We start from the raw sequence: 26,889 nt of genomic DNA on the forward strand, positions 1-26,889 counted from the left end.
CAACTCCAGATAATCGGCCCCAAAGTAAGGTATCCGAAACTGTCTGATTTTCTAAATTTTTTCTCAGAGGTCAAATTGGACAGTTTCGAGTACCCTACTTTTGGGCCAATTATCTGAAGTTATAGATGTCCGATTTGAATAATCTTTATATGATTGTAAAGAAGAGATGCATATATATAGCTTTAAACAAAGTATAAATTTGCTAGATTTGGTGGAGTTTTGAGATAAAACATGGTCTTTAATTGACACAAAATAAAAGTATGTGTCATTTATTAACATGAATCAAAATTAATGTTCTGAAATGAAACAACCATCAAAGTATGTGTTCTGTTTGTAAATTTTTCTCTAATATTTATGTGGCTAGCCACAATTATGTATTTGGGATCTTTATATATGTAATATTATATTATTTCAAATCCTTTCTTGTGTAAAATAGGAAATCTTAGGAGTGGCCTCCAAGTACACCTAAGCCTATAAATATAAGCCTCTTGCTAATGAAAAATATACACTCTAAATTCTCCCTACTTTTCTCATGTATTCTCTGTATCTTTCTCTCTTATTTTAAAACAAATTAAGAGTTATATCACAAAAAGCTATATTTCAATTAGTAAGGAATGTGGTGCGAGTGCTACTAGAGATGGGTACGGTTCAGTTAAGTAAACTGTTGGGTAAACCTCTAACCATAACCGAACCGGCCAATGGTATATATATAGGGGTTTTCATAACCATAACCGGCCAATGAGTCTAAACTGTTCTAGCTACCTAAACAATTGCTACCAAATTGATTGGGAAACATGTTCATTGCTTATCAATTTATATTCATTCAAAAGTACAGAGGGTTACATTTTGACAAGAAACTTCTTTATCTTCTGATGGACAATCCAATTTCTTGAAGATAAAGTGATAAACGTACTTTGCTCTTCAACCATTTTTCCACAACAAGGTTGTTAGTTATAAGCTCGACCACTGATCTCAAGGTACTTTATGTTCCAACAATTTCTCGAATTCAATATTCCAGCAACCCACAATTCACTAAAAGCCTGAGGAGAAGATAATGGTAATAGTTGGATCTTGAAGCATTACACTCTCCTTACTCATAAGACATTTAGCTACAGCCATAGTCTTTGGAATCATCTGCAGTTTTATCAAGGAAAAATTCATAATTGCTGTTGGGTTTTGAGAAATATATATTAGCTTGGAAATGTACTAAAAACTAAAAGTATATTCATGCTAGAAGTATTTAAGATGTCGTTGATAGATCCCAATAGATCCCATTGATATGTCTGATTTGAACACGATAGATCCCGTTGATATGTCTTCTACACAATGCCAATTGAGACACAATATAAGATGGAAAAGAGTAAAACAAGTCACAAGACACTAAGGGCTCGTTTGGTACGTCTGACTGTATTGACTAATTTCTGTCGGATAATATTAATCTGTTCCAGAGAGTACTGACTGTTTATCCAGAATATTATCAGGCGTTTGGTACTGTTCCGGATAAACAGTCTTATACTGCGTTTGGTGCTCCGTCGGATAACAGCGGATCAGACTATTTTTTTAATTCTTTGATAACTTAGTGAAAATTAAAATTCATATGGCACAAATTATTTTTGGCAAGATTCATACGACAAGATTTTTTTTTCTTTTATTTTTGCCAAGATCTATAGGACAAGAGGACATGAGGAAATTCATTCTCATAATTGTAGAACTTAGGATCATACGTTTTACATAGTATATAAGCACATCTTTATTGAAGAAAAAATCATAACCTAATTCCCAAAAAAAATGTAATAAAATGATCTATTGAATAAATTTAAAAGAAAAAATAAGAAGAGATAATTAGACATCATACATAGAAGAGGAAATATATAAAGAAAGAGAAGAACCTGTGGAGAAGATAGCAAAGAAAACCCTAGGGAGAATAAGATGAAAATAACATCTGTTGATTTTCAGCGTGTTTTCGTTTTCCCAATTTAAGCGTGTATTATCTAATCCTAGGTGTGTGGGTTGTATTAGTTAGTCAGGTAAGGAGAGTATTAAAAGCCCAGTCCGGTTTACATAGTTAGGTAATTAAATAATACAAGTAGACACCAAACAACTGACATAGACTATTTATTCCTATCCAGAGTCTAATACGATGTACCAAACATGCCCTAAAAGCATAGAGAGAGTTAGTATAGAAAGGGAAAGAAGAAAAAGTAAGAAATAATTAATTGAACGGATAGGATTATAGATTTGAAATAAATAATATTTTATTATCAACATTTAGAAAATTGTATATCATGTGAAATAAATAAGCGATGTTCGTCACATCTAAACCATTAATTTTTAGCAAATCTGTATCTAATCCAATATACATTAGATTGTAGATTTTGCAATCCAATCCGAACTAATATGAGGTTAGATCGAATCCAATCTGATTCGATCCAATCCAATTGACATTGAATTGGATCATCGGTTTTTTAATGAAGGGAAAAATAATTGGAAAACAGAAAAATTATCAACAAATCAAATATACCAAGAAATTTTCATAGAATTATACATGAAATGAAAGTTCAATTCTAAGGAAAAGTGTTTTGATATTTAGCATACCAAACTAAATTTTACCAAATTAAGGATTAAAATTACTCACTATTTACAATTTTGAATGCCTAGAAGACCAAAGAAGTATGAAATGATACAACATTGGATTGGATTCCATTGGATTTTCATTAGGAAATTTGTCATCCAATCCAATCACGTCAAATTTTGAATTTTGAAATCCAATCCAGTCTGTCGAAATCATCGAAATTAATCAAATTGGATTGGATTGGTCAGTTTGGGCAAATTCGATTGGAACGTTAACACCACTAAAATATATTTTCTAATTTTATTTTATAGTAAAATTGATTTCCAGAAAAAGAAAATATCATTATATTAATTAATTGAAATATAAGTGTGAAATCAGCACTCTAAGAACTACATACTATTGACAATGTCACAAATTAGAGAAAATTGGCTAGAGAAAGTGAGGTTAATATTTACCTCTAGTAATCATTGTTCCGATATTTTAAAATGTATGTTAGCCTCTTCAAAGTATCACCATCTTTCTCTTCATCTAGGGCTTTAGATGCCTCAGAAGCAATCACCATTTTAACCTAGTAATTAGAGAAGAATATATGGCTGGTTTGTAATTGTGTACATACCTACGTACTAATGAGCCTATGGCCATTTTATATATGAAGTTGAACGTTCTAGAATGGTGGTTTTAAAGAAACTGTGGGCTAGAATTTGTGTACTGGATTAAGCCTAGATAAGATTTTAAAAAACTGTAGGCTTGAATTTGGTTTCGGTTTCGCTTAGGATCTGTTTAGGAAGTGTGCCATGCTTATTATGTTGACTCATTATTAATGTTAGAAAAAATTACATTTTAGTATCTCAACTTTATATATTATTGCAAAAAAGTACCTCAACTTTAATTTTGTGTAAAAAAATACCTCCATTCGTTTTTCTATTAGTCAAATCGTTATCTGCTAACATGACAGAAGTATTTTTGTCTTTTCTTCACATGTAAAAAAAAATATTTTAAAAAACTTTGAATAAAAAAGTTATTCAACAATAACATAATAGGCAACTTTTTGAATATTTGAAACGACAATGATAACATTAACATCAGTGGCAACTTTAGACGGCAACACTGAGGACTTCACCTAATGGCTGAAGCTTGACGTCTTTCTAGGAGGCCATGATCTTGGGAAATTCTAAATGGACCCCCTCAATTGTTCACCAATTTCCACTTAATCCTTAAGTGAATTAAAAAAATTAAAAAAAAAACTAGAGAATTTACATATGCTAACTACTTTGTGTTGTTCGCTCTCATGCTAAATATTATTTGTTAGTCCTTGTTGATGCGTAAAATTCATCACGCAATCAACCCAGCCTCTCACCTCCACGTCAGTTCATAGCATTTCACAGTCCTTCGCTCCATATCGCGCTCCTTCTAATCATGTATTAACTCGGCCTCCATTCGGGCCAGTTCCTCCTTCAGCTTTCGAACTTGCGACGACCTCTTCTTTCCCCTTTTACCATCAGTCAAGGGGGTGTCGTAATGCTCGCTCCTAGGGCTTTCCTCCGAAGACATGATTCGTGCCGCCAAATCAAAGTCTAGGGTTCTTTGCAGATCCATTATGGAATCAGCTAGGTAAAGTTCAAATGGGAATTAAACATCTCACCTACAGACGGCGCCAAATGTTGATGCATAAAATTCATCACGCAAGGCCTATGTCGATCACTACATCACTCTCCCTCTACCCTGCACACTAAGACAGAGCACACTAAGCGTAAAGGGGCACTGGTGTGGTATCGACTAAGGACCTTCCCCAAGGCATCCCTTTGGGTGTAGGCCTATGAGATTCCTTACAACTAAGCCCCTGAGCCTATATTTTGGACTTGGGCCTTTTAGTAGTGCCAAGGCTAAGCTCCCCTTACTCTTGCACGTTCAATGCAGTAAGGCCCTCTTTAGGCCTTGCGCCTTTATAATATTGAGCGCTCGTATCCATGGGGGCTAACCCACGGTCCTTCACAGGCTACAACCTGTGTCTGAGCCAAGACTAGCCTAGCCTTGCTTCTCTTGGTCACCAAGCCTCATCGGCCTTGGCCCGTTGGTCGTCAAGCCTACAATCGGGCCTTGGTTCTTTGAGTCTTGAGCCCAATCTTGGGCCTCGCCCCATCCACTAGACCTTTCGGGCCTTTTAATCTCTTGGGCTTCTTTTCTTAGCCCGTGTTTGGGCAATCAACGATTCGGACCCCATTCAAGCCTCGTCATTTCCATATTTACGACGCGTAGTTTTGCTGGATCAATATGGGTATCAACGGTCCTCATCTATATTTTCTTTTGCAACATTGTGAAAGATGTAGGTCTTCCACATCAGAAACAATTTGAATTCCAAGGATTATAATTTAGGCCAAAGAATAAGGAATTGTTGTGTTTCAGAATTCAGGCACAGTAGGTGTTTAGGCTTTAAGCCTCTAACATTTGGTCTCTACTCTTACATATTTGTATATATTTTTCTTTGATTCTTGTATCCATTCATTCTCATTTTCTTTGCTTTGGGTCCTAACCTGAAATTGGAAATCCAAAGGGGCCAACGAGTAAGAGCTGATATCCAACTAGTTCAAATATCTTCAACGCAGCAATGCTATTGAAAAATCACATTAACAATCCCTACTTGCTTTGAATCAAGTATTGGCCTTACTTTCCAGGACCAACAGGGCTTTTCTTTTGGTCCAAGGACAAGGAGGTTTACACCCCTTAAAGTCTTAAACAATCTAACATCCAGCTCAAAAGGTTTCCCGCTCAAAAATACGCAGCCAGGAAATGAGCACGGATCGAACTAATCTTTTGCCTTCTACAAAAGGAGCTCAAAATTATTTTTGGTGACTTGAGAGCCAAAGTTGTAGGCATAAGACTTGGCAGGAGTTTATGCAGGTAACCTCCATGACTCTATCAAACCAAGTCCATTAATTGCATATTTCAAAGGCAAGCTTCCTGTAAAAAGGTAAACATTAATTTGTTTCTTACCTGTGAAGTATTTCTATAATACAATCCAAGCACTGTTATATACCTAATGAAATAATACCCCTTACAGAACAAAATCCGGTCAACAAACAACAAATTATAGTTCAAAGAAGGAATATGCAACAAAAATAAGTTGAACAAATAACCCACAACGGATGGAGGAACAGGAAAGGGACAACAAAAAGGAAAACTCATAAGATATAATCAACTTCAGGATGTAGAACAACAAGGCTTCTTTGTATTGACTTCTGATCCTCCTGTGACTGCAATAGTCTTCCCTTCTTTAATGCTTGCAGGTGCTGGCTCATCTGATGAAAGATTCTTTTTACTTATTATCCGGTATATCTCTGCAAGAATTGTCTGGAAAGCCTTCTCAACGTTGAGTGCTTCAAGAGCAGATGTTTCAATGAATGAAAGGCCTTCTTTCTCAGCATAACTCTGGGCGTCCTCTGTGGCAACTGCACGTAGATGCTTCAGATCAGTCTTGTTCCCGATCAGCATGATCTTAATGTTTGAGTCAGCATGGTCTCTCAACTCCTTCAGCCACCGGCTTACATTTTCAAAAGTTGTTGGTTTTGTTACATCATAAACAAGTAGAGCTCCAAGGGCGCCTCTATAGTAGGCACTAGTAATTGCTCTATATCTCTCCTGTCCTGCTGTATCCCATATCTGAGCTTTCACAGTTCTTCCCTCAACCTGACAAAGAGAACATTTTTTATTTCATCTTTTAATTCGTACACCAGAAAGCTCATTTCTTACAAGGGTATTTGGAGACAAGAATTCATGATCTGGATAGCCTTGTGAGTAATAGAACTCTACTGTAAACCTAGAGAATAGAGGAAAAATAAACTTGTATTGATTAATGCCTTCCAAACCGACCTATTGCACCTTATATAGAAAGGTAATATAGCCACATTAGCCACATCAGCTCAGCCACGTTAACTAGGAAAAATACAACTCTAAACTAATACAAATAAACCCAACTAAGCTAATACAAATAAACCATCTCAACAATAAGGGTCCTAACAAGTGCCACCCCCTAAACATAAGGCCTGACCTCAGGCCACAAAATCTGGAAACCGAGCCTGAAAGGAGTCTGCATCTTCCCAAGTTGCTTCTTCTGGAGGAAGGCCTGCCCATTGTATTAACCAACGTGTGACAGCATGACTGCGACGCTTGAAAATTCCTCTTTGCAGCAACTTCTCAGGGATCCAGCGGGGAGTGCTTGGGTCGTCCAAAGAAGGTAGAGTAGAAGCGATAACTGCAGCATTACCAACCTTAGCCTTAAGGAGTGAGACATGAAATACAGGGTGAATTTTAGAAGTCGGGGGTAAAGCCAATCGATAAGCAACAGAACCAACTTTAGCCATAACTTGAAAAGGGCCAAAATATTTTGGAGCCAGTTTGTAATTGCGATGATTCTTGAGAGAATGCTGCTTGTAAGCTTGCAACTTCAAGTACACCCAATCTCCTATCTCAAATGACCGTTCTGTGCGCCTTTTGTCAGCATACAACTTCATGCGGGATTGAGCTAGCTTTAAGTTAGCTTTCAATGTTTGTAACAAAGAATCTCTATTTTGAAGTCCCACATCAACATGATGAATATTTGTAGTCCCTGGCAGATAAGTTTGGATTGTAGGTGGAGAGTATCCATACAAAGCCTCGAAGGGTGACATCTTTGTGGAAGCATGATATGTAGTGTTGTACCACCACTCAGCCCAAGGAATCCATGACACCCAAGTAGAAGGTTGGTCTCCCACAAAGCAGCGTAAGTAATGTTCCAGAGTGCGATTCACAACTTCAGTTTGACCATCTGATTGAGGGTGATATGCAGTGCTACGACAAAGATTAGTACCTTGCAGCTGAAAGAACTCTCTCCAAAAAGAACTCAGAAATGTTGGGTCTCTATCACTCACAATAGATCGAGGCATTCCATGTAAACGAAAGACTTCCTTGATAAATAAGTCCACCACGAGCTTGGCAGAATAAGGATGAGAGAGTGGGATAAAATGGGCATACTTAGTAAAGCGGTCAACCACAACAAGGATAACATTCTTGCCACTGGAGACAGGAAGACCCTCCACAAAATCCATGGATATATCACGCCAGGCATCTTCAGGTATTGACAATGGCTGAAGAAGCCCCGGAGGGTTGAGAGCCTCATAATTTTGGCGCTGGCAGACATCGCATTCAGAGACAAAGAGCTTGACATCCTTTTTAATTCCAGGCCATAAAAAGTTCTTAGAAAGACGTTTGTAAGTGCGTAGAAACCCTGAGTGACCCCCAATAGGTGAAGCATGAAACTCAGCTAAAAGTTTTTCCCTCCATGCTGTAGTACGAGGCACAAATAATCGATCCTTATACAAAAGAGCATCACCCCTTGTTGAGAAACCTTTTTTTACTGCAGTACCCTCATGCAGGCCTTTAAGAATTGTTTGAGCCTCAGAGTCCATAAGACATGCCCTTTGAATTTCACTGATGCCATCAAAAATAGGAGTAGAAAGGCCCATGAGAGCCAATAGTTCAGATTTGCGAGAGAGAGCATCTGGCACTTGATTTTGCTTCCCTGCCCTATACTTAACAGTGTAATTGTAGCCCAACAATTTAAGCAACCATCTTTGCTGAGCCGGAGTGGTAATCCTCTGATCAAGAAAGTGTTGGATTGTCCGATGATCCGTCAAAATTGTAAAGTGCTGGCCCAATAGATAAGGTCTCCACTTTTGAACAGCATACACAACCGCCAACATTTCACGATCGTAAACAGACAAAGCCAGGTGTCGTGGAGCCAAAGCCTTGCTAAGAAAAGCGATGGGATGCCCGTTTTGTGAAAGTACTGCACCTATACCAACGCCAGAAGCATCACATTCCACTGTAAATTCTTGAGAGAAATTTGGGAGAGCAAGAACAGGAGTGGTGGTTAAGGCTAACTTCAATTTTTCAAATGCTTCTTCTGCCTCTGGAGACCAATGAAACCCATCTTTTTTTAACATATCTGTAAGAGCACGAGCAATCAGTCCATAATGGCGTACAAACTTCCGATAGTAGCCAGTGAGGCCTAGAAATCCCCGTAATCCCTTGATCGTGGTAGGTTTGGGCCAACTGCGAATAGCTTCTATCTTAGAAGGGTCAACTGCTACCCCCTGATCAGAAATCACATGACCAAGATATTCCACAGACGAAGTCCCAAAAAGACATTTTGACATCTTAACCTTTAACTGATGCTGCTGAAGAATAGCCATAACAATTTTTAAGTGTTGCAGGTGGGCGGCTAAAGTTGGACTATACACCAGAATATCATCAAAGAATACTAGTATAAAATGTCGCAAATGATCACGAAAAATATCATTCATGAGAGCTTGAAAGGTAGCTGGAGCGTTAGTTAATCCAAACGGCATAACCAAGAATTCATAGTGGCCATCGTGGGTTCTAAAAGCTGTTTTGGCGATGTCTTCACTGTTCATGCGAATTTGATGATAGCCGGAACGTAAATCCAGCTTTGAAAAAACAGTTGCACCATGCAGCTCATCTAAGAGCTCATCTATAATGGGAATAGGGAATTTGTCTTTGATTGTAGCACCATTCAGAGCTCTATAGTCAACACAAAGCCTCCATGACCCATCTTTTTTTTTAACCAATAAAACAGGAGAAGAGTACGGACTGAGACTTGGGCGAATGATCCCTCCTTCCAGCATCTCTTTGACTATTTTTTCAATTTCACTCTTTTGAAAATGTGGATATCTGTAGGGCCTAACATTTATCGGAGCAGTGCCTGGAACCAATGGGATTTTGTGATCATGGTCTCTTGAAGGTGGTAAGGTGGTGGGTGTGTGAAAGACTTCAGGACATGAGTCGAGGAGCTGCTGAATAAGTGGGTGGATAGTGTCAGTGCTAGACTCCGAGGATGGCGGCATTTCAAGTTGAGCTAGAAAGGCATGCCTCTCCTGAGCAATCAAACGGCTCATCAAATGACAGCCTACCAAGGAAACATCGGAAGATACTAGCCCTTGCAGTGAATAAGTAGTACCACCTTTAGTGAATTGCATTGTCATGACCTCAAAATTCCAAATAATATTACCCAACGTTTTCAACCATTGTGCCCCGAGAATAACCTCACAACCAGTGACTGGCAGGACATAATACTCCGCCTCAAACTTGTATCCCTGCAAATTCATAGCTATGCTGGGGAGGTGCCCTTTAGTACACATATAAGATCCACTAGCTACTAAAACCTTTAAGGAATTAACAGTATTCAAGGTGCAACCAAAATGTTTAATAACAGATGGGTGAATAAAGTTGTGGGTAGAACCTGGATCCACAAAAACATGAACGCGACGCTTCCCAATGAACCCACAGAGGCGCATAGTCTCAGGATGAGATGTACCGGTCAACGCGTACAGGGTAACCAATGGCTCCTCTGGAGCGTCTGTCATCAAGATGTCATTGTCGATTTCTTCAACACTTAGAGACCCAACAGAAACATCTTCCCCCTCTATCATAAATAACTGTGATTTCTTGCAGCGATGTCCAGGCTGATACGGTTCTTCACAGTTAAAGCAGACGCCCTTTTCACGTCGCGCTTGCAGTTCAGCTGGAGAAAGACGTTTAAATGGTATCGAAGAATTGGAGGAAAAGGGCTTGGTATGACTTGCGGCTGAAACATGATGTTTTGTAGAAAAGGAAGGTGCCGGTAAAGCCACACGAGAAGCTTGGTTGGGTCCAGTGAGCAACTTAAAAGGCTGTCCCATCGGGCCAGATGGAGTACGAGTGGATTGAGTCCGACGACCTAAGTATTTGCCTTCATGAATCAAGGCTAACTCATAAGCAGCCATAAGCGAGCGTGGCCGAAAAGAACGCACATCCCTTCCTAACTCTTCATGGAGACCACCAATAAAACAACCAATCAATTGTTCTTCAGTCCAATCAGGGGCACGACAAGCCAACTTAGTGAAAGCGGATTGAAATTCCTTGACCGAGGCAGTTTGGGTCAACTTAGTCAAAGCAGTGTTGAAATCCAATACATCATGAACTCCAAATCGTTTCAGCAACAAATCAGCAAAAATGCCCCAATCTTTGGGGTACCGAGACTGATACCACCTCCACCATGCTGCTGCATCACCCACAAAATGCATAGCAGCGATTGTCACCTTCCGATTATCCGGGACCTGATAATACTCAAAATATTGTTCTACCCGAGTCAGCCACTCCATGGGTTCGTCACCTGAGAAACGATCCAACTCAAGACGCACATGACGCATCGTTGGTTGACATGGGTCGTGACCAATCGGAAAGGGGGGGCCATAGTGGGGAAACGTAGGAGGTGACGGAAGCAAAGGTTGGGCCAAATAAGATGGAATAGGTGGGTAATTTTGTGGTTGGGAAGAAGGTTGATTGTGAGTTTGAGTGTGGTAAAGAGGTAACGGATGAGAAACGGGGTAGGAAGTGGGCAAAGATTGTTGGGAGTGCAGTGATGGTGAAATGGAATTGGAATTAGGTAGGGAAAGGGAAGGAACAGTAGAGTGTGAAGGTATAAAGGGATAATTAATGGGTTGTGTTTGGGAGGAGGGAGGAAAAATAGCTTGAGGGAAAGTTGTAGAAGAAACAGGGGGAGGAAAGATGTACCCATTGATAATCATTGGAGATGTGGAGGACGGTGGTACTGATGGTAAGGAAATCTCATTTGTGGGCAAGGATGACGGTGCGAGTATGGTGGTTAGCGGAGGAGGAGGAACCAAAAGGGGTTGTGAATCAGGAACAGAGATTTGGGTGGACAGAAGTGTAGAGGTGACCAATGGCGGTGCAGCGGAGTTGGCCGACGATGACGTCGTTGCCGCCGTCACCAAAGGGCCCAACATCTGTCGGAGTTCCTCCATTAAATCTCGCTTGAGATCTACCTGCAGAGAGCTAAATAGGCCCCGAATTTCTTCAATTTGAGCAGCCGTACGCTCCTTATGCAGCTCAAACTCAAATTCCATGGGAGGCAACTCCGTCGCCCCCGTGGGTTTCTTCGGTCCCATCTTGAACTGCTCTGATACCAAATAATAGAACTCTACTGTAAACCTAGAGAATAGAGGAAAAATAAACTTGTATTGATTAATGCCTTCCAAACCGACCTATTGCACCTTATATAGAAAGGTAATATAGCCACATTAGCCACATCAGCTCAGCCACGTTAACTAGGAAAAATACAACTCTAAACTAATACAAATAAACCCAACTAAGCTAATACAAATAAACCATCTCAACAATAAGGGTCCTAACAGTGAGAAATTAATCAACACAGTTTAGGTTGAAATTTTGGGGACATTGTTTAAGGGTAACAATTCTTTAGAAAACAAAAAGCTAAAGTTTCACAAGAAAAGGAAAAATAATTCTAGATTCTTTAATAAGATGGTGAATGGTAGGGAAAAACAGAATGTGATAAATAAATTGGAGTTTGGAGATGGATGTGTTCTCAGGGATGAGAGATTCATTGAGTTTGAGGTGATAAAATTTTTTCAAGAAACTTTTTCATTTGTTGGAACCCTATCATTTAAGGTTTACAGTGCTGCCCAATAAGTGAGGGTAAGGCCAATTGGCTATAGAGAAGCCCTTTGAGGAAGACGAGGTAAGAAAGGCTACTTTTGAGTGTGGTAAGGTTAAATATCCCAAGCTTGATGGTTTTTCTATGACTTGATTTCAACAATGTTGGAACATTAAGAAGGAAAATTTGATTACAGTATTGAGGAGTATCATAATAAGGGAGTGGTCAATGAAATATCAAATAATTAAGAAAACATTCATTTGTCTAATTCCAAAGAAACTGAAGTCATTGAAGATAAGTGAGGTCAAGTTTTTATAAATTGTTAGCTAAAATGTGGTGATTTTAGATTGAAGGAGGTCTTTAGGGACACAATTACATCAACTCAAACAAGCGGCCTTTTTAAGAGAGACATTTCAGATGTGAGTCTCGTTGCAAACGAGCTGGTGGAGGATAGGGGTGGACACTGGGACTTTGGTTGGACGAACCCGACCAATCTGAATTCAACCCAAACTTTAGGCAACTTAGGCAAGAATATTTGATTACTTAGCAGACATGGATATAATGCAAAGTGGGTGGCCAACTGGAAATTGGAGCATCTAGGGCCTTAGGAAGGGTGACCCAATATCACCCTTTCTGTCTACATTTTGATGCTTCCAGTTTGTGAAGAGAGCAAAAGAGTTTCATATGGCAGAGGAGGTTTCAGCCAGTAGGGCTATAGGGGCAATGTGGATATTTCACATTTCCAGTTAGTTGATGTCTTCTTTCTTATCACTAAATTAATAAATAAGTAAAAATTTGCAGTGATGCATACATATTTTAATGGTCCACAATGGCAGTTAAATCAACATGTTTAATGTACAATTTGTGTCAAATTATCCCATGTCTACTGAATATTTTTAGTGCCAACATGTGTATTGCCACTACAGAGGAGCTGGAATGAAGATAATATCCAATGAAATGATTAAAACACTAAAACTTAATCGAATACAAAAGTAAATCCAAAAATTCAAATCAACAAAATGAAATACAGAATCATTTCATTAATCAACTACCTTAGATTATATCAAACAATTTTATGTCCTGTCATTAGACATGCAAAGGCTATCTTCAATTCATTTAAACATTCAATTTCTCTTGTTCCAATGAAATAATTCATCTTTAATTCCACATGGTACCAGTTCCCAGATCCTTCTTTTTTTTTTTTTTATCTCTAAAAGAAGTGACTAAATGCTGCGCTTAAATTTCAAAAGAAGAAGTACCCAAATAAAAAAGAACAACAAACAAACAAACTTTGCACTCTATGGAGTGAAGAATATACAAAATTGAATCACTTGTATTGATAAATCACCAAATCCATTACTATAACCAAGCAAAAAGGCAGATCTACAACAATTTCACATTATGAAAATAAAAAACTGATCCAAATCCCAGTTCAATTACGCAATTCTCAAAAAACCCAGATCCAAATTCAATCTAATAGCATTAAAAACATGCATAACGAACAAGATCAACTCCATCCCAGTAACAAATATAAACACAAATGAGTATGTTGGTGTGTGTGTGTGTGTATACATATATACAGAGAAAAAGTGAGAAAAATTGTGGACCTGGAGAGTACGGGTGGCAAATTCGACGCCAATGGTGGACTTGGACTCCAAGCAGAACTCGTTGCGAGTAAATCGGGAGAGGAGGTTCGATTTGCCAACGCCGGAGTCGCCGATTAATACCACTTTGAACAAATAATCGTATTCCTCGTCCGGTCTCCTCGCCATATCTGTCTCTGTTTTTGTTTTTTTTGTACGTTAAAATTATAAAGGAACAAAAAACAAACAAAGGCCGAGGAATCGGTCTAAGAAGACGAAGTAGCAGAGGATGTGTTTGGTCTGAGGAAAAATCAAAGGTGGGGGTGTGGTTTGGTTTGGTTGTCATTTTGCAGAGTTCTTTTGACCAAAATACCCCTGGATTTTTAATGGGAGTCCCTACTTGTTATCCTTTATACAAAGGGTAGAAAGGGAAAGAAATTGAGATGCAGTGGAAGACCATCCCATACTTAGAAGTAACCAATTTTTGAACAATTTTGAAGTCCGGATCATTATGCTTATACTGTTATACATGTGAAAACAGTTGTCACATGTAATGAAATCTTATGGTCGTATAATTTCTTAGCTTTATTTTTTAAAAAGAAGACATATATTGCTTGTATTGTTTTTTTCGGTCAGTTTATTTGATTGTATAGTTAGATGCGCCAATTATTTGTAATTTTGAAAAATGTCCCTTGTAACAATTGAGAGGTGTACAAACCCAAGAAATAGAAACCAAGACCCTAAGTGACGTGAAGTACGTGTGGCTATTCGGCCTAATACATGTAAGTGAACCGGACTCTAATATCATAAATCAATTGGCAATAATCAATTATGCAAGGTTATATTTTTTCAATGTGGGACAACACTCCACATGCTCACACAAGTTCCAACGAGTCTTATAGGAAAAATTATTATGCATCAAGATTCATCATCAGTACACTTTGTTTTCTCCCTGTTTTTCTAACTGAAACCTCATAAATATCAAGATTCATCTTTAATTTACATGAATAATGATGCAGGGCACACTTGCCTGTAGCATGAAGCCTCATTTTTGCTAAATTTCAGAACAAATTGCTGCAACCTCTGTCTCATGCATGGATAAACAATTGATTTTGTAATATTTTTCTTATTCAGAAGTACAATGAGCAAACAATTAGTTGTAATTGTAGTCAATTTGAGCTTGATCCATAATTTATAGAAATCAAGAAAAACATTAAAAGGAACAGTCACATGCATGATTAATAAGGATTTGTACTCACACAAGATGGTCCGCAATGATAACATTATTGAAAAGAGGTAATAGCAACCAACACACGGTTGAAGGTCCACTAAACAATGTGACTAGTAAAATTGAGGATCCAATTGAAGAATCGTATCCTCAGTCAAAAACCACATCTTAAATTTCTAATTTGACAGTCAGAGGGGGAGACATTTCCCCAACAAAGGTAAACCTAGTGAACTAGAGTTGAAAATTTTTGTTATGTAAGCCAACAAGTAAACCACTATAAAAGCAAAATGTCCCTCTCAAAGAATGCCTGCTCTGCTTCATTGTCTTTTACAACCAAAGAGAAATTAACCTGGCCAGTAGTAAAATAGCAACAGTGAGTTCATTTAGTACCAGAGTCTTAGACAAAACAAGTTGCATCGCATTCTTATTACCATTTCCTTTGGCATGAAAAACTACCCAGTGATCATTGTCCCAGCACCTTCATCAGTCATAATCTCAAGCAGCAACGAATGAGGTACTCGACCATCTATAATACTAGCAGTCCTCACCCCCTGTGCCAGTGAGCGCACGCAACAATTCACCTTCGGAATCATTCCACCACCAATCTTCCCCTCCTCTATCATCTTCTTCACCCCCTTTATATCAATATCCCTCACCAAGCTACTCGGGTCATTGCGATCTTCGAGAATCCCCGCTACGTCCGTCAACAGAATCAGCTTCTCGGCACCTAATGCAGCTGCTATCTCGCCTGCCACCGTATCTGCATTGATGTTATACTTTTGGCCGAACTCGTCCGCTGCCACTGATGCAATCACCGGTATGTGCCCATCATTGACAATTGACCAGAGAATGGTGGGGTCCACACGCACCACCTCCCCGACAAATCCCAATTTGGCGGCATTTGGGGCAGGTCTGGCCGTAATGAGCCGACCATCCAAACCGCAAAGCCCAACAGCCTTGACCCCGGCTCGGTCGATCAAAGAGACCAAGTTTTTGTTGACTTTTCCAACTAAAACCATAGAGACGATCTCCATTGTTTTTGCATCAGTGACTCGGAGGCCATCGTGGAAGCTGACCTCAATGTTAAGGCGTTTGAGCCAAAGGTTGATCTCGGGCCCACCACCGTGGACCAAAATGGGCCTAAGGCCCATACAAGATAGTAGGACAAGGTCGTTGACTACGGAGGCCTGGAGGGACTCGGATTTCATGGCTGCACCCCCATACTTGACCACAATGGTCTTGCCTCGGAATTTCTGGATGAAGGGTAGAGATTCAGAGAGGATGTCAACTCGAAGCTGACCCGAAGAGGGTTGTGAGTCAATTGCGGTTTGTTGGATTGAGTTATTGATTTTGAGAGAGAAGCCAGGTTTGGGACGAAAGGAGTGGGTTAATGGGAAGGTGAGGTTGTTAGGGAGTTTTCGAGGTGTTAAGGAAGGGTATGAAAGGGCTGGAGAGGGGTTTATTAGGGTTTTAGCTGCTAACATTTTTTTGAGGTAATGGATTTTTGAGGTTATAAACTTACAACTTATTAGAGAGAATGCGAGATGTAGCAGCCTATTAAGAAATGTCTGAAAGGAAGTTTGACAGAAAACTCGGAAACAGCCTGGGAAAACAGGGGAGGGAATAGATTTAAGGCTTCCTACTAAGATCCCAACAATGTAAGCATAATTGATTAATTTCCTTTCTCCGCTAGGTAATATCTACATAAGACAATGCTCACACAGTAAATCATATGAAGGAAGGGGGTGACATAAACGGAACACATGGTGGAAAGAAAAAATATATATCATTTCACAAGAAATTATCATTTTAAAAGCAGAGATTAGTGGAAACAAGAAAGTTAGCAATTACTTTGGAGTTGATACCTGCTCTTAAAAATTCTTCTTTGTTGAGATCAGTCGTTCATCATACAGCATTCTGATGAAACCAAAACCACAAAATTAATAACAAGATTACTTAAGAGAAATTGAAGAGAATCAATACAACGAACATAACCATATGCTGCAAGCTTTTTCTATTGCAATTTAACTTTTTAGACTTAGTAATTTTAATTCAGCAATTTTCTTCTTTCCCATAAATTATAATCAATCAAGTTTCCACTAATAACTACAAAGATAGAAATGAAAAGGAAACCATCATGAAAGATTAATATACTAAATTATGAATTATACAAGCATTTAAAGGGAACCTTAAACAAAACAAAATGGATTTCTGTTTGGAATTTTAAATGAACATGAAGTCATTAGGTCATTAGCATCGTATTTCAACCACAATAATAACACTTGGATGCACAAGACCAGTGTTAGTGGTATTGACATCTAACTAGTGTTCAAAATATCGGCCGACAATCCGAAATGTCGCTTTTTGGAGTCGTCCCGCCACCGATAGAAGGAGTGAAGCAAAATCTTCACCCGTATACCCGATATTTCCCCGACATCAACGGTAATTTCGGTAAATATCGCGAAATCACCGATATTGGGCCGGCATCACCGAAAATCAAAGGAAAAAATTGAAAAAAAAAAAAATTGGGGAAGAATGAGAAATTAACCCTAATTTTCCGTACTCATGTACTAACTCAGAAACCTAATCAATGTCTTAACATTACAATATCAAAATCCAATAATTGTATAGGAAGAATCTGACATACCTTTACATCCCATCCTACATAATGTTGAGTATGTGATCGAATCAGCCCTTATTGTGGAGTCTGTGAATACTGAATACACAGCCTACTGAAAACCCAGAAGGAATCCCATACCATTCAACCCCAAACTCTTTGTTTGAGCAGGAACTTGTCTGCTTCGTGAAGGTGAGTCTCCTCCTCTTTCTTTGTCTCTGTCTCTCTCTATCGCACTCTCTGTCTCTCTGTCTCACTCTATCTCTCCCTCTTTGTCTCTCTTTGTCTCTCTCTCTCTCTCTCTCTCTCTCTCTCTCTCTCTCTCGCGTCTGGTTTGTGTTCATGAACGTTTGGTTTCGTTGCTCTGTTTGTTTGAACGGGCAAAACAAGCTGGTTTGGGCAGATTTTTATGGGTTTGGGCTTAGGGATCTCATTAATTGATTATGGGTAGATTGATAGGTGTTGGGCCTTATAATATGTTTTTGATTAGTGGATTTGAGTTCAAACCTTTATCACAAATATTGGGTTTAAGATAATATTAGGAGAGTTGGCTCTAAATTTACTAGTTTTTTTAGGAGTTTTTTATTAGTTAAATATCTCAATTTTACATTCTAATTTAATAGGAATAACATTATAATAATATTTAACAAAATGTATATAGAAATGGTTTTTTTTATTTGATTATGTTTGAATTTCAACAATCATCTACTATTGAATCCAATATGACCTCTTTCAGGATGTAGATGGACACTCTAATATATAGTTAATTATGTATTACAATAATTATGGACACTCATCTACTTTTCTATTACAATAAACTGAAGTATCAATGAAGTATGTATTAATTATCTATTATATAGTTTAATTTTACTTTTCGAACTTGACATTGATGTGTATTATATCCTATACATATCATATTTTTATCATATAGACCATAATCTATGACACTTATATGTTTAATACATGTATTGATGATTGATTTAACATTATATGTTTAATACATGCATTGATGATGATTGATTGAAAATCCCAAACCTTCGGCACACCAATACCAACCGACATGTTTCATCTTCTTCTTCTCCAACTGCTGCTTCTTCTTCTCTTACTGATGCTGCTTCATCTTCTTCTATTCTTCTTTAGATATTCTTCTATTTTTCTTCTTCCCCGAAGGTGGACGACTAGACATTAAGCTCAGGCTTGGCAGCGACGAAGCTCCGGGGAGTGGGTGCGATGGTGACTGGGTGAGTCGTGTCATCTTCTTCTTCTTTGTCTATGTTTGCAATATCTCTCTCTCTCATCCCTGCATCTCCTTCTTCTCTCTCAAACCTCTATTTCGACTCCGACATAGTCGAAAACCGACCAACGTCGAATCGAATGCAGTTGGCAGGTTGGTATTCCGCTTGGCCTCGATCGATTGTCAGTTGGGAGCTCTTGGTTTGGTAACCGATCGAATTCCACCACTAATCTCACTTCACCACCAAAAAAAATAAATTGTGTCAAATTGCCACCTAAATTAAAAATTTGTTGTAATGTACTCACCTTGAACTCATTTTGTCTAAATTTTTGTTGAAAATAAGGGTGTTTTGGTCTTTTCAAGACAATTTTCTATTGTGTCAAAACAGATAAAGTGTAAAAGTCTTTTTTTCTAACAATAGGAACTTGAAAAAGACCAAAACACCTTTATTTTTAACAAAAACAAAATGAGCCAGAGATGATATATCGTAGCAGGTAAAGTGTAATAAAATCATTTTTTCCTAACAATAAGAACTTGAAAAAGATCAAAACACCCTTAGTTTTAACAAAAATCTAGATAAAATAAGTCAGAAGTATTACATTGCAACAAGTTTTTAATTCATATGGTAAATTGACATATTTTTTTTAGATGATAAACTGAGATTGAACCAAAAGTTCACATGGATAAAATGTTAAAAAGCTTTATTTTAAAGATTTAGCTTACTGTAACGAGTGAAATTGGAGCTGAAGTTTCGATTTTAGTTGACACAAGAGTGTCGAAAATTTAGAGGTTATTCAAAGGTATTCTAAGGATCTATCCCATCCTATCCAAGATTTGGTGAATTCAACCTTCCATCTTTTCGGTTCAGTGGAGCTGGATTCCCCATGAAGTGAACAATGTTTCTGACCAAGCTAATGTGTTTACTAAGTAAAAGAAAATTGGAATGCGAAAAGTGAAAGAGGTAGCTAAGCCCTGGTAAGAAAAAGAAAACTCCATTAATAGCTAAGGGAGAAGAAAGCTCTTGAATTTTTTGACTTTCGCTTACATTTATTTGTAAGACCACATGCTCTACTCCATTAACAGCGTTATACAAATTGTACTACTGAGAGAAGCTGGCTTTGTATTCTGGTTTCAGTAGGTGTCTGTGGCTGCACAATCACCATTCACATAGCCTAAAAAAAGAATCAACCAATTTTTTTTGTTACAAAAAATTTTATCATTTCATAACACACTCTAAAGTTAGCCATACAGTTTTTGTAGAGTTCTGTAGAAAAGTGCATTAACCATGTAACATAGTGCTTATAAACAATCAAAAAAGGTGGGGTGTTAGGGATTATAATTTTTTGTTGGAAACATTCATACAGTGTGACGTCCTAGAATTTTTCCATATTTTATTTTAAGCTTACAGTAATTTTCTGAAATTTATTTGGAGTTATTAGTGTTCAATTCTTGTTTGGTCGAGTTGTCCTCGATTAAACATTAGGCTAGAAGCAAGGAAGCTCGATCTGTCGGTTTCTCCGATCCGCTTCGATCGGTATTTGGTAAGTTTTCCAAGATCCTTAAGCTTGGTTAAGTTCTTTTTAAAGTTCTTTACTTATTAGGTTTTAATCTTGTGATAATTCTAAGTTGAGCACTTCTTTAATCTTATTACGTCCAAAGTGATTACATGCCTCCAAAATGAACACTTCTTAGGACTAAAATTGCTACTCCACTTTAGCTACACTATCGAAATTTTGATGGTTGTGTCATTTCAAAATAACAATTTTATTTTGAATCATTATGCCCCATTAATTTTCATTTTGTATCAAAATAGCTCATTCTGTCAATTGTTACATTTTCAGTCCAAAAGTGATCACAACTATATACCACCATAATCACTATTAATATGGTGGTTCCCACCTTGTCACCACCATCACCTCTCTTCCATAAAACCCCACTCCCAGTGCTATTGCGGTTTCCACACCACTACTACCACCACCACCGCCACAATGACCCCTCCCAACCACCAAGATCGGCAGCACTAACATCAACCCTTCCCCCATCACCTCTTCTCACCACTACCACCATTTTTATCTCCAAAATCGCATTAAATTACATCATGCTCAAAAGTTAGCTATTTGTATAAGAAATGTAACAAATTCTATAATTTTAAATCTCAATTTTCTGAAATTCCTATAATTTTGAAATTTCTTGATATTTTCAAACTTCCTTGTCCAGCCAAGTAATGTAAATGTAAATTATGTAACAAAAAAACAAAGCCGCGTAACTGTCAAAATTATTTATGATAACATTGTTTATTGCTTATTTGCTTGTACGAATGTGACAGTTTAAGTTTGATTTGCTTGACAATTGACATGCCTACAAATTAAGTTGATTTGTCATTAATTTGTATGAATAAGTCCTTCAGTCGTTCAAACATGGTGGCGTCGAAATTTCCCTTTGCTTCATAATCAATCACAATAAGGAAGGTTCTATTATAAAAATATAATAAAAAATTTCTTCCAGTTTTTAATCTGGTAATCTATAGAGATAGCTTATTAGCTTTTTATATTCCTTTCCTTCTCTATAAAAGGAAGAATTTCAAAAATACTTTATTTTAGTTTTGGAAAGTGATTTTCACACTCCACTTTTCTTTGCTTACACTCCTCTTTTAAGTTTAATCTTTTTATATATTTTTTATTAATTAAATTTTCAAACCTACCCTTTATCGTGACTCACAGAACAGAAGCTACGAACCAGCTAATGCTCTAAGAGAATACTCAATTTTAAAGCTTTCGATGAACCTCACTCTTGGGCACCATTGAATCCTCACGGCTGCCCGTGCCCATTGGCCACAAGGGTCGTAACTTCCACTATATATCTTAAGACGAATTTTGGCCTTGAGATTAAAGACTTTTGTCTCTTAATTAAATAGCTATTGTGAGTAGAATTACATCACCCAATTCTTATTAGTTTGTTCTTTTCCTTTCTTAAAACCACAAAGAACCCGCCTGAATATTTTTTGAGAAAGAAGACTTGCTGTGCTTTTCTAGTAAGATGTCAGCAAGGTGAGAAATAAAAGAAATGCCATGATTAATATATATATTAAATTATTAATCAATAAGTGTTGCTGAAGGCATGGTCGAAATCATGAGCAGGATTGCACTTTGAAAGTCTCTTGTGGTGGGCCTATACAAGTCTTTTGAAAAAAGATTCTAGTAGAAGAAAAAAGACAAAATTGAGGAATGATTTATGAAGCTCACGGCCTAGAAGCAACGTACATTTTCTCGACCAAAGCCTCTTGGCTGGGCATAAAGTAACTCAACAGGGACTCATAATTCTTTATCTCATTCTTCACTCATCAACGGCTATCCATCACTCAACAAAACTTGGGGACAAAATAAAAAATTGAATATAAAAGGGAAGCTACTTGCAATTTCAAAGAACAACAATCAACCCCCCAAACAACCCCAACAATTCATGAAAAATGTGAAACTTTCAGCAAGTTCTTTGCTCCCAATTCAGCCCAGCTGCTTTTATTTCTCAAATCTCTCTTTATTTTCGTTTGTCTAACCTTTTAAGCCCCTTTTAATTGTATTTCCTTATATTTATGTCATTTCCTTGTATTTTGGATATTTCAAGAACACATCTTGTTGTTTGAATTTACTTTAATGATATTTCCCATCAAGCTCTTTGTTAAATTTATGTTGCTATTTCATTTACATTTTTGTTGTTCATTTTCAAAGTCCTAGCGCTAGACTAGGCAAGAAAAGAACCTATATAGGTTTTCCATTCTTTTTTCTATCACACAATCGCTTATTAGAACTTAGGTTTAATTTGGTGCATTTACATTTTATTTTTTCCATTTATATTTTATGTTTTTCTAATCAGCTATTCCAAGCCAAGCCGATTAGTGGCACGCCCACACCCGCTCCAAAGGTTGGATGGAAACCTTGTCGTCAAATCTTCCAGCCGATGAGGCGTGTTGTGGTTTATATGGGTTGTATGAGCTTGAAAAATTATTAAGTATAACCGATATATTGTCATGTGGTGTAACATATCCAACGTATAAGGTTATTGTCAGACCACATGTTTATATTTGTAAGATATAGTATTAATAACATTCACTCATATTGTGACGCCCCGAAACTGGGAACACCACAGCGGCACCCGTCTTAAAGATCCTGAGACTATAATACCCCTTACCCCGAGTATTATATTCCCAAGCTCTCTAAAACGAGTTAAGCCCTTTTTATTGAAGAACCCGGGTTGGATCAGAGTAGTAAAAATACAGCGAAAGAAATTACTGAAAATACCTCATATTATAAATAACAGTAAAGAGTACCAACCCGTGAGGGTTATATGTTTCAAATACACTAACCCTAATGCTACATAATAAAACAGTAGATAAACAGATATGTCAGGATAGTCCAACCCACGCCAGAGTGATTCAGTCTTCAACAAAGTGGTGCAACAAATTGGACTCATGGATAGCCATTGGGATATGCCACCTACGAGGATGAAAGAGAAACACCACCACGGATCCAAAGAAAGGATCTAAACTAGATAGCAAGACTGAAACTGACAAGCTGCAAGTGCCACACCCACGACCTCAATCTTGGTCTCCAACAACTGGATTATCTGCACTCACAAGAGTACAGTAGGGGGTAAGCGTCACATACGTTCATCGCTTCCCCTCGAGGGAAAATCCTGGTTAGGTTTGAAACAATACTCGAAAATATAGGATTTCAAGGAAAACATTTAAAAGCAATGCACACCCAAAAACAGGGTATCAATATCAATAATATTGTAACCAAAGCCAGTAATGATAAAGATAGTTATGCCAATAATCAGTGAGTAAAGCCTTTGCATGCTCATACATCTTTTTCAGTGAAAATCCTTCCTGTCACGTGACATAGTTCAGAAACATACCTGCGACCGATCACATACAGGCCAACCACCAGTATCGGAAATTCAACCACCACCTCGATACTGTGGTGAGAGTATCCATTTACCTGGTAATACCACATTGGTTAGCCTCCCCAGAAGGACATTCGACTAACCAGTCCGTACTTATCCCTCCAGAGGTTTAGGGGATCGAAACCCAAGGTCACAACACGTGCCCGTTACTCTCAGGTCGTCCAAGGTATCACACAAATATGCCATACAAAAATCATGCACATTCTCTGTGAAAGACATTTTCATATACATATAGTACGAAAATAGGCAGGAAATCCAATAACCGGGATATGGTACTTTCCCCCTACCTGCTTTACCAAAGTGTGTCCCTTGCCTGATCCCTTTCCTGTGTCTGGGTCCCACTTGTACCTGTTGGGAAACTGGAGATCCGAATCCGACGACAGCTATTAGGAACGTACTAAACGTACTCTCGACCTTGTCTGTTAAGACCAGGTAAAATTTAGAGGTTTGGCACTAGCGTAACTTGCTAGGCTTCTCTAAATTCTTGATCCGGCATGACCCTGCTCCCCGAGGCAGACAGTCATGTCAGACCGTGTGGTTTCTAAGTTTATTTTAATTTATTGTCGAGGAGGTTGATCAGATATGAACCTTACAACGTGACCAGGTCAGTGCATGGGGAAACTGAGGGAGCTCTGGCTCAGTACCCAACGCTTGTATGCTCACGGACTGACCTTAGTCATCACGTTATTTGGTTACCACTGATATGGCCTCAATATTTATTAAGTTCATTTAATAACAACAGTTAAACGGTGTTTCGTCTATAACCACCACTTAAACAACAGCAAATTAAATAAGCTGGGTTAAAGGTATACCTGTTGAAGACTTCCCACGAGCAGAGTCTCGGTACTACTAGACTTGCTAAATAATAAGATTAAAATAGCCTAATTAACAAGAGATTTATTTAACAAAATTTTAGAAGAAATTCGACAGGGATCAAGAAATTACCTATGGAGCTCAGAAATGATTTTTTTTTTTTAAACTTCACCAAAACATAGCCTTCACACTACTAGAATTGAAGAGCTCGTCGCCACGATCGCGTAGGCGAAATCGGATCGTCGATCGGAGCTCCAGAACTCAAGATAAACTCAAAACAAGATTGAAGAAGAGAGAGAAAGGAGGAGAGAGGAGAGAGAATCTCTCTCTTGGAAAGCGTGCAGCTGAAATGGGTGAAGAACCAGCAAGGGTGCGCTGCTATTTATAGGAAGGCTTGACTGAGTCAACTCGGTCAACTCGTTGACTCAGTGGGTGGACTCACCACCAACCGTCGCCACGTGTCAAGTGGAGAGGCTGCCACGTGTCAAGTGGCCATGCAGCTGGTTGCACATGCAGCCGTCGGATCAGATGGGCCATGCGAGATCCAATGGCCCAGATCGTGCCACGTGGCGCGATCTGGTATTTCCTATTTTTCTCAACTTCAAAAATTAATTAAAAATAGCTCGGGACTCGGAAAAATACCCCGAAAAATACTACGGACTCGTATCGACTAGTACTAATTAACTATGAGGTCAAATTACCAATTTGCCCTTTAGAAAAATTTTGAAAATTTCAAGCTCCACAAACTAAGATAAAATGCTTTTAAAAATGAAATTTTGGGAAATTCATAAAATAATCTCCCGGACTCGGAATAATACGAGACTTGCTCCGTTGGGTTCGTGAGTAAAAGTACCACCTTCTAAAGGTCTAACTTGGGTCAAAACTCTAGTCAAAGTTGGTCAAACAATTAAAGCTTAAGGTGAAAAATACGATTTTCCGCCAAACAAATTTCTAGAAAAATTCTAGAAATTAAAAAAAAATTCCAAAATAAATTTTGAAAATTTTGGGTCTCACACATATTATAACACAATGGTTGATTATACCACATGGCAGTATATCAGTTATACCTAATAATTTCTTCATGAACTGTTTGTAAACCTCTTTAAAAAAAATTAAGTGTGATTGTAACACCACCACATGGTTTTATTAATTCATCTATGTTATAATATAGAGTGGGTAAAACCATAATATTTCTTTTTCAGTGCTAGACTGACGTATGATAATGTAGTGCAGTGTTTTTGTTTATATTATTTTATATGAGGAGGAATGAATCGAATTTGAAATTTTTATCGTGAAAGAGAAATATTACCATATATACTACCAAAAATTTCCTTTTACACAGTTGACTTTCAATTTTGACTAGTAGATGATTGTGATCAAGGAAGGATATCAGAATCGGATTCCTTGTTTAATATGTACATTTAAGGCATAATCTATGGCCACAAGAAACATGACAAAGGGATGTGAAATTTTAAACATACACGCAATCATGCATAAATATATATATATATTCAAATTTATTTATTTATTTTTGGTCGGAATATTCAAATCTGTTATACATTTAAGGCATAAATTCTTGTTTAATGTGTAAGAAGAACCAATTGTGGGGAAACTAAGGCAAACCATAGAAAATAAGCATACGTCATATCTTCAAGTATTATAGATGTCTAAATCACTCTCCAGTCATAGAGCTCCATGTCATAGCACGTACTCTCACTCCCACTGTTATTGCCGTTGCCGCACCAAAATAATGTAAATGTAAGGCGCGTAACTGTCAAAATTATTTATGATAGCATTGTTGATTGCTTATACGAATGTGACTGCAGTTCAAGTTTGATTGGCTTGACATGTCTACAAGTTAAGTTGATTCGTCATTTGTATCAATAAGTCCTTCAGTCCTTCAAACATGGTGGCGGCCAAAATTTTCCTCTGCTTCATAATCAATCAGACAATCACACTATAGAGATAGCTTAATTATTAGCTTTTTACATTCCTTAATTTCCTTTCTCTATAAAAAGGACGAATTTCAAAAAATACTTTATTTTAGTTTTGGAAGGTGATTTTCACATTTCACTTTTCTCCCCTTACACTCCTCTTTTAAGTTTTAATTTTTTTATATCTTTTATTTAAATTTCCAAACTTACTCTTTATCATGACTCACATAGTAAAAACCACAAACCAGCTAATGCTCTAAGAAAATACTCAATTTTAAAGATTACGATGAACCTCAATCTTGGACACCACTGAATCCTCATGGATGCCCGTGCCCATTGGCTACAAGGGCGGCAACTTCCACTACAGACTTTTGCCTAGACGAATATTGGCCTTGAGATTAAAGACTTTTGCCTCTTAATTAAATAGCCATTGTAAGTAGA

The 26,889-nt window shown here is 37.8% G+C and overlaps 2 protein-coding genes and 1 long non-coding RNA gene across 5 annotated transcripts; all 3 read right to left on the minus strand.

Annotated features, from left to right (window-relative positions):
* Positions 1-5,527: 5,527 nt before the first annotated feature.
* On the minus strand, positions 5,528-13,971 carry RAB11C (RAB GTPase 11C). The gene is made up of 2 exons (XM_086250360.1): positions 13,688-13,971; positions 5,528-6,256 (listed from the first exon to the last, which is right to left on the minus strand). Exons 1-2 carry the CDS (start codon positions 13,850-13,852, stop codon positions 5,771-5,773), a joined length of 651 nt encoding a protein of 216 aa, XP_086106486.1. The 5' UTR covers positions 13,853-13,971; the 3' UTR covers positions 5,528-5,770.
* A 957-nt stretch (positions 13,972-14,928) lies between these two features.
* On the minus strand, positions 14,929-17,858 carry NAGK (N-acetyl-l-glutamate kinase). 3 transcript variants are annotated; one of them, XM_086250358.1, is made up of 4 exons: positions 17,539-17,858; positions 16,757-16,808; positions 15,323-16,591; positions 14,929-15,240 (listed from the first exon to the last, which is right to left on the minus strand). In XM_086250358.1, the coding sequence occupies exon 3, from the start codon at positions 16,373-16,375 to the stop codon at positions 15,344-15,346; it is 1,032 nt and encodes a 343-aa protein (XP_086106484.1). In that variant the 5' UTR covers positions 16,376-16,591; positions 16,757-16,808; positions 17,539-17,858; the 3' UTR covers positions 14,929-15,240; positions 15,323-15,343. The 3 variants fall into 3 exon arrangements, with proteins under 3 accessions (XP_086106484.1, XP_086106483.1, XP_086106485.1); XM_086250357.1 differs by having other exon boundaries at positions 14,929-16,591; XM_086250359.1 differs by having other exon boundaries at positions 14,929-16,591; positions 16,743-16,808.
* Positions 17,859-23,033: 5,175 nt separating this feature from the next.
* On the minus strand, positions 23,034-24,853 carry LOC147279791 (uncharacterized). The gene is made up of 4 exons (XR_015123564.1): positions 24,647-24,853; positions 24,514-24,559; positions 23,989-24,060; positions 23,034-23,362 (listed from the first exon to the last, which is right to left on the minus strand). It is a non-coding gene; the product is annotated as an uncharacterized LOC147279791 (long non-coding RNA).
* Between the last annotated feature and the right edge of the window lie 2,036 nt (positions 24,854-26,889).

This window comes from Dryas octopetala, chromosome 7 (genome assembly GCF_963921425.1).
Source record: "Dryas octopetala chromosome 7, drDryOcto1.1, whole genome shotgun sequence".
Lineage (NCBI taxonomy): Eukaryota > Viridiplantae > Streptophyta > Magnoliopsida > Rosales > Rosaceae > Dryas > Dryas octopetala.

Excerpts from the sequence above, each read along its gene's own strand:
- RAB11C (XM_086250360.1), bottom strand. The coding sequence starts at position 13,852 with ATGGCGAGGAGACCGGACGAGGAATACGATTATTTGTTCAAAGTGGTA. Across the intron at positions 6,257-13,687 it reads TTGCCACCCGTACTCTCCAG|GTTGAGGGAAGAACTGTGAA; the intron begins GTCCACAATTTT and ends TCTCTTTGTCAG.
- NAGK (XM_086250358.1), bottom strand. The coding sequence starts at position 16,375 with ATGTTAGCAGCTAAAACCCTAATAAACCCCTCTCCAGCCCTTTCATAC.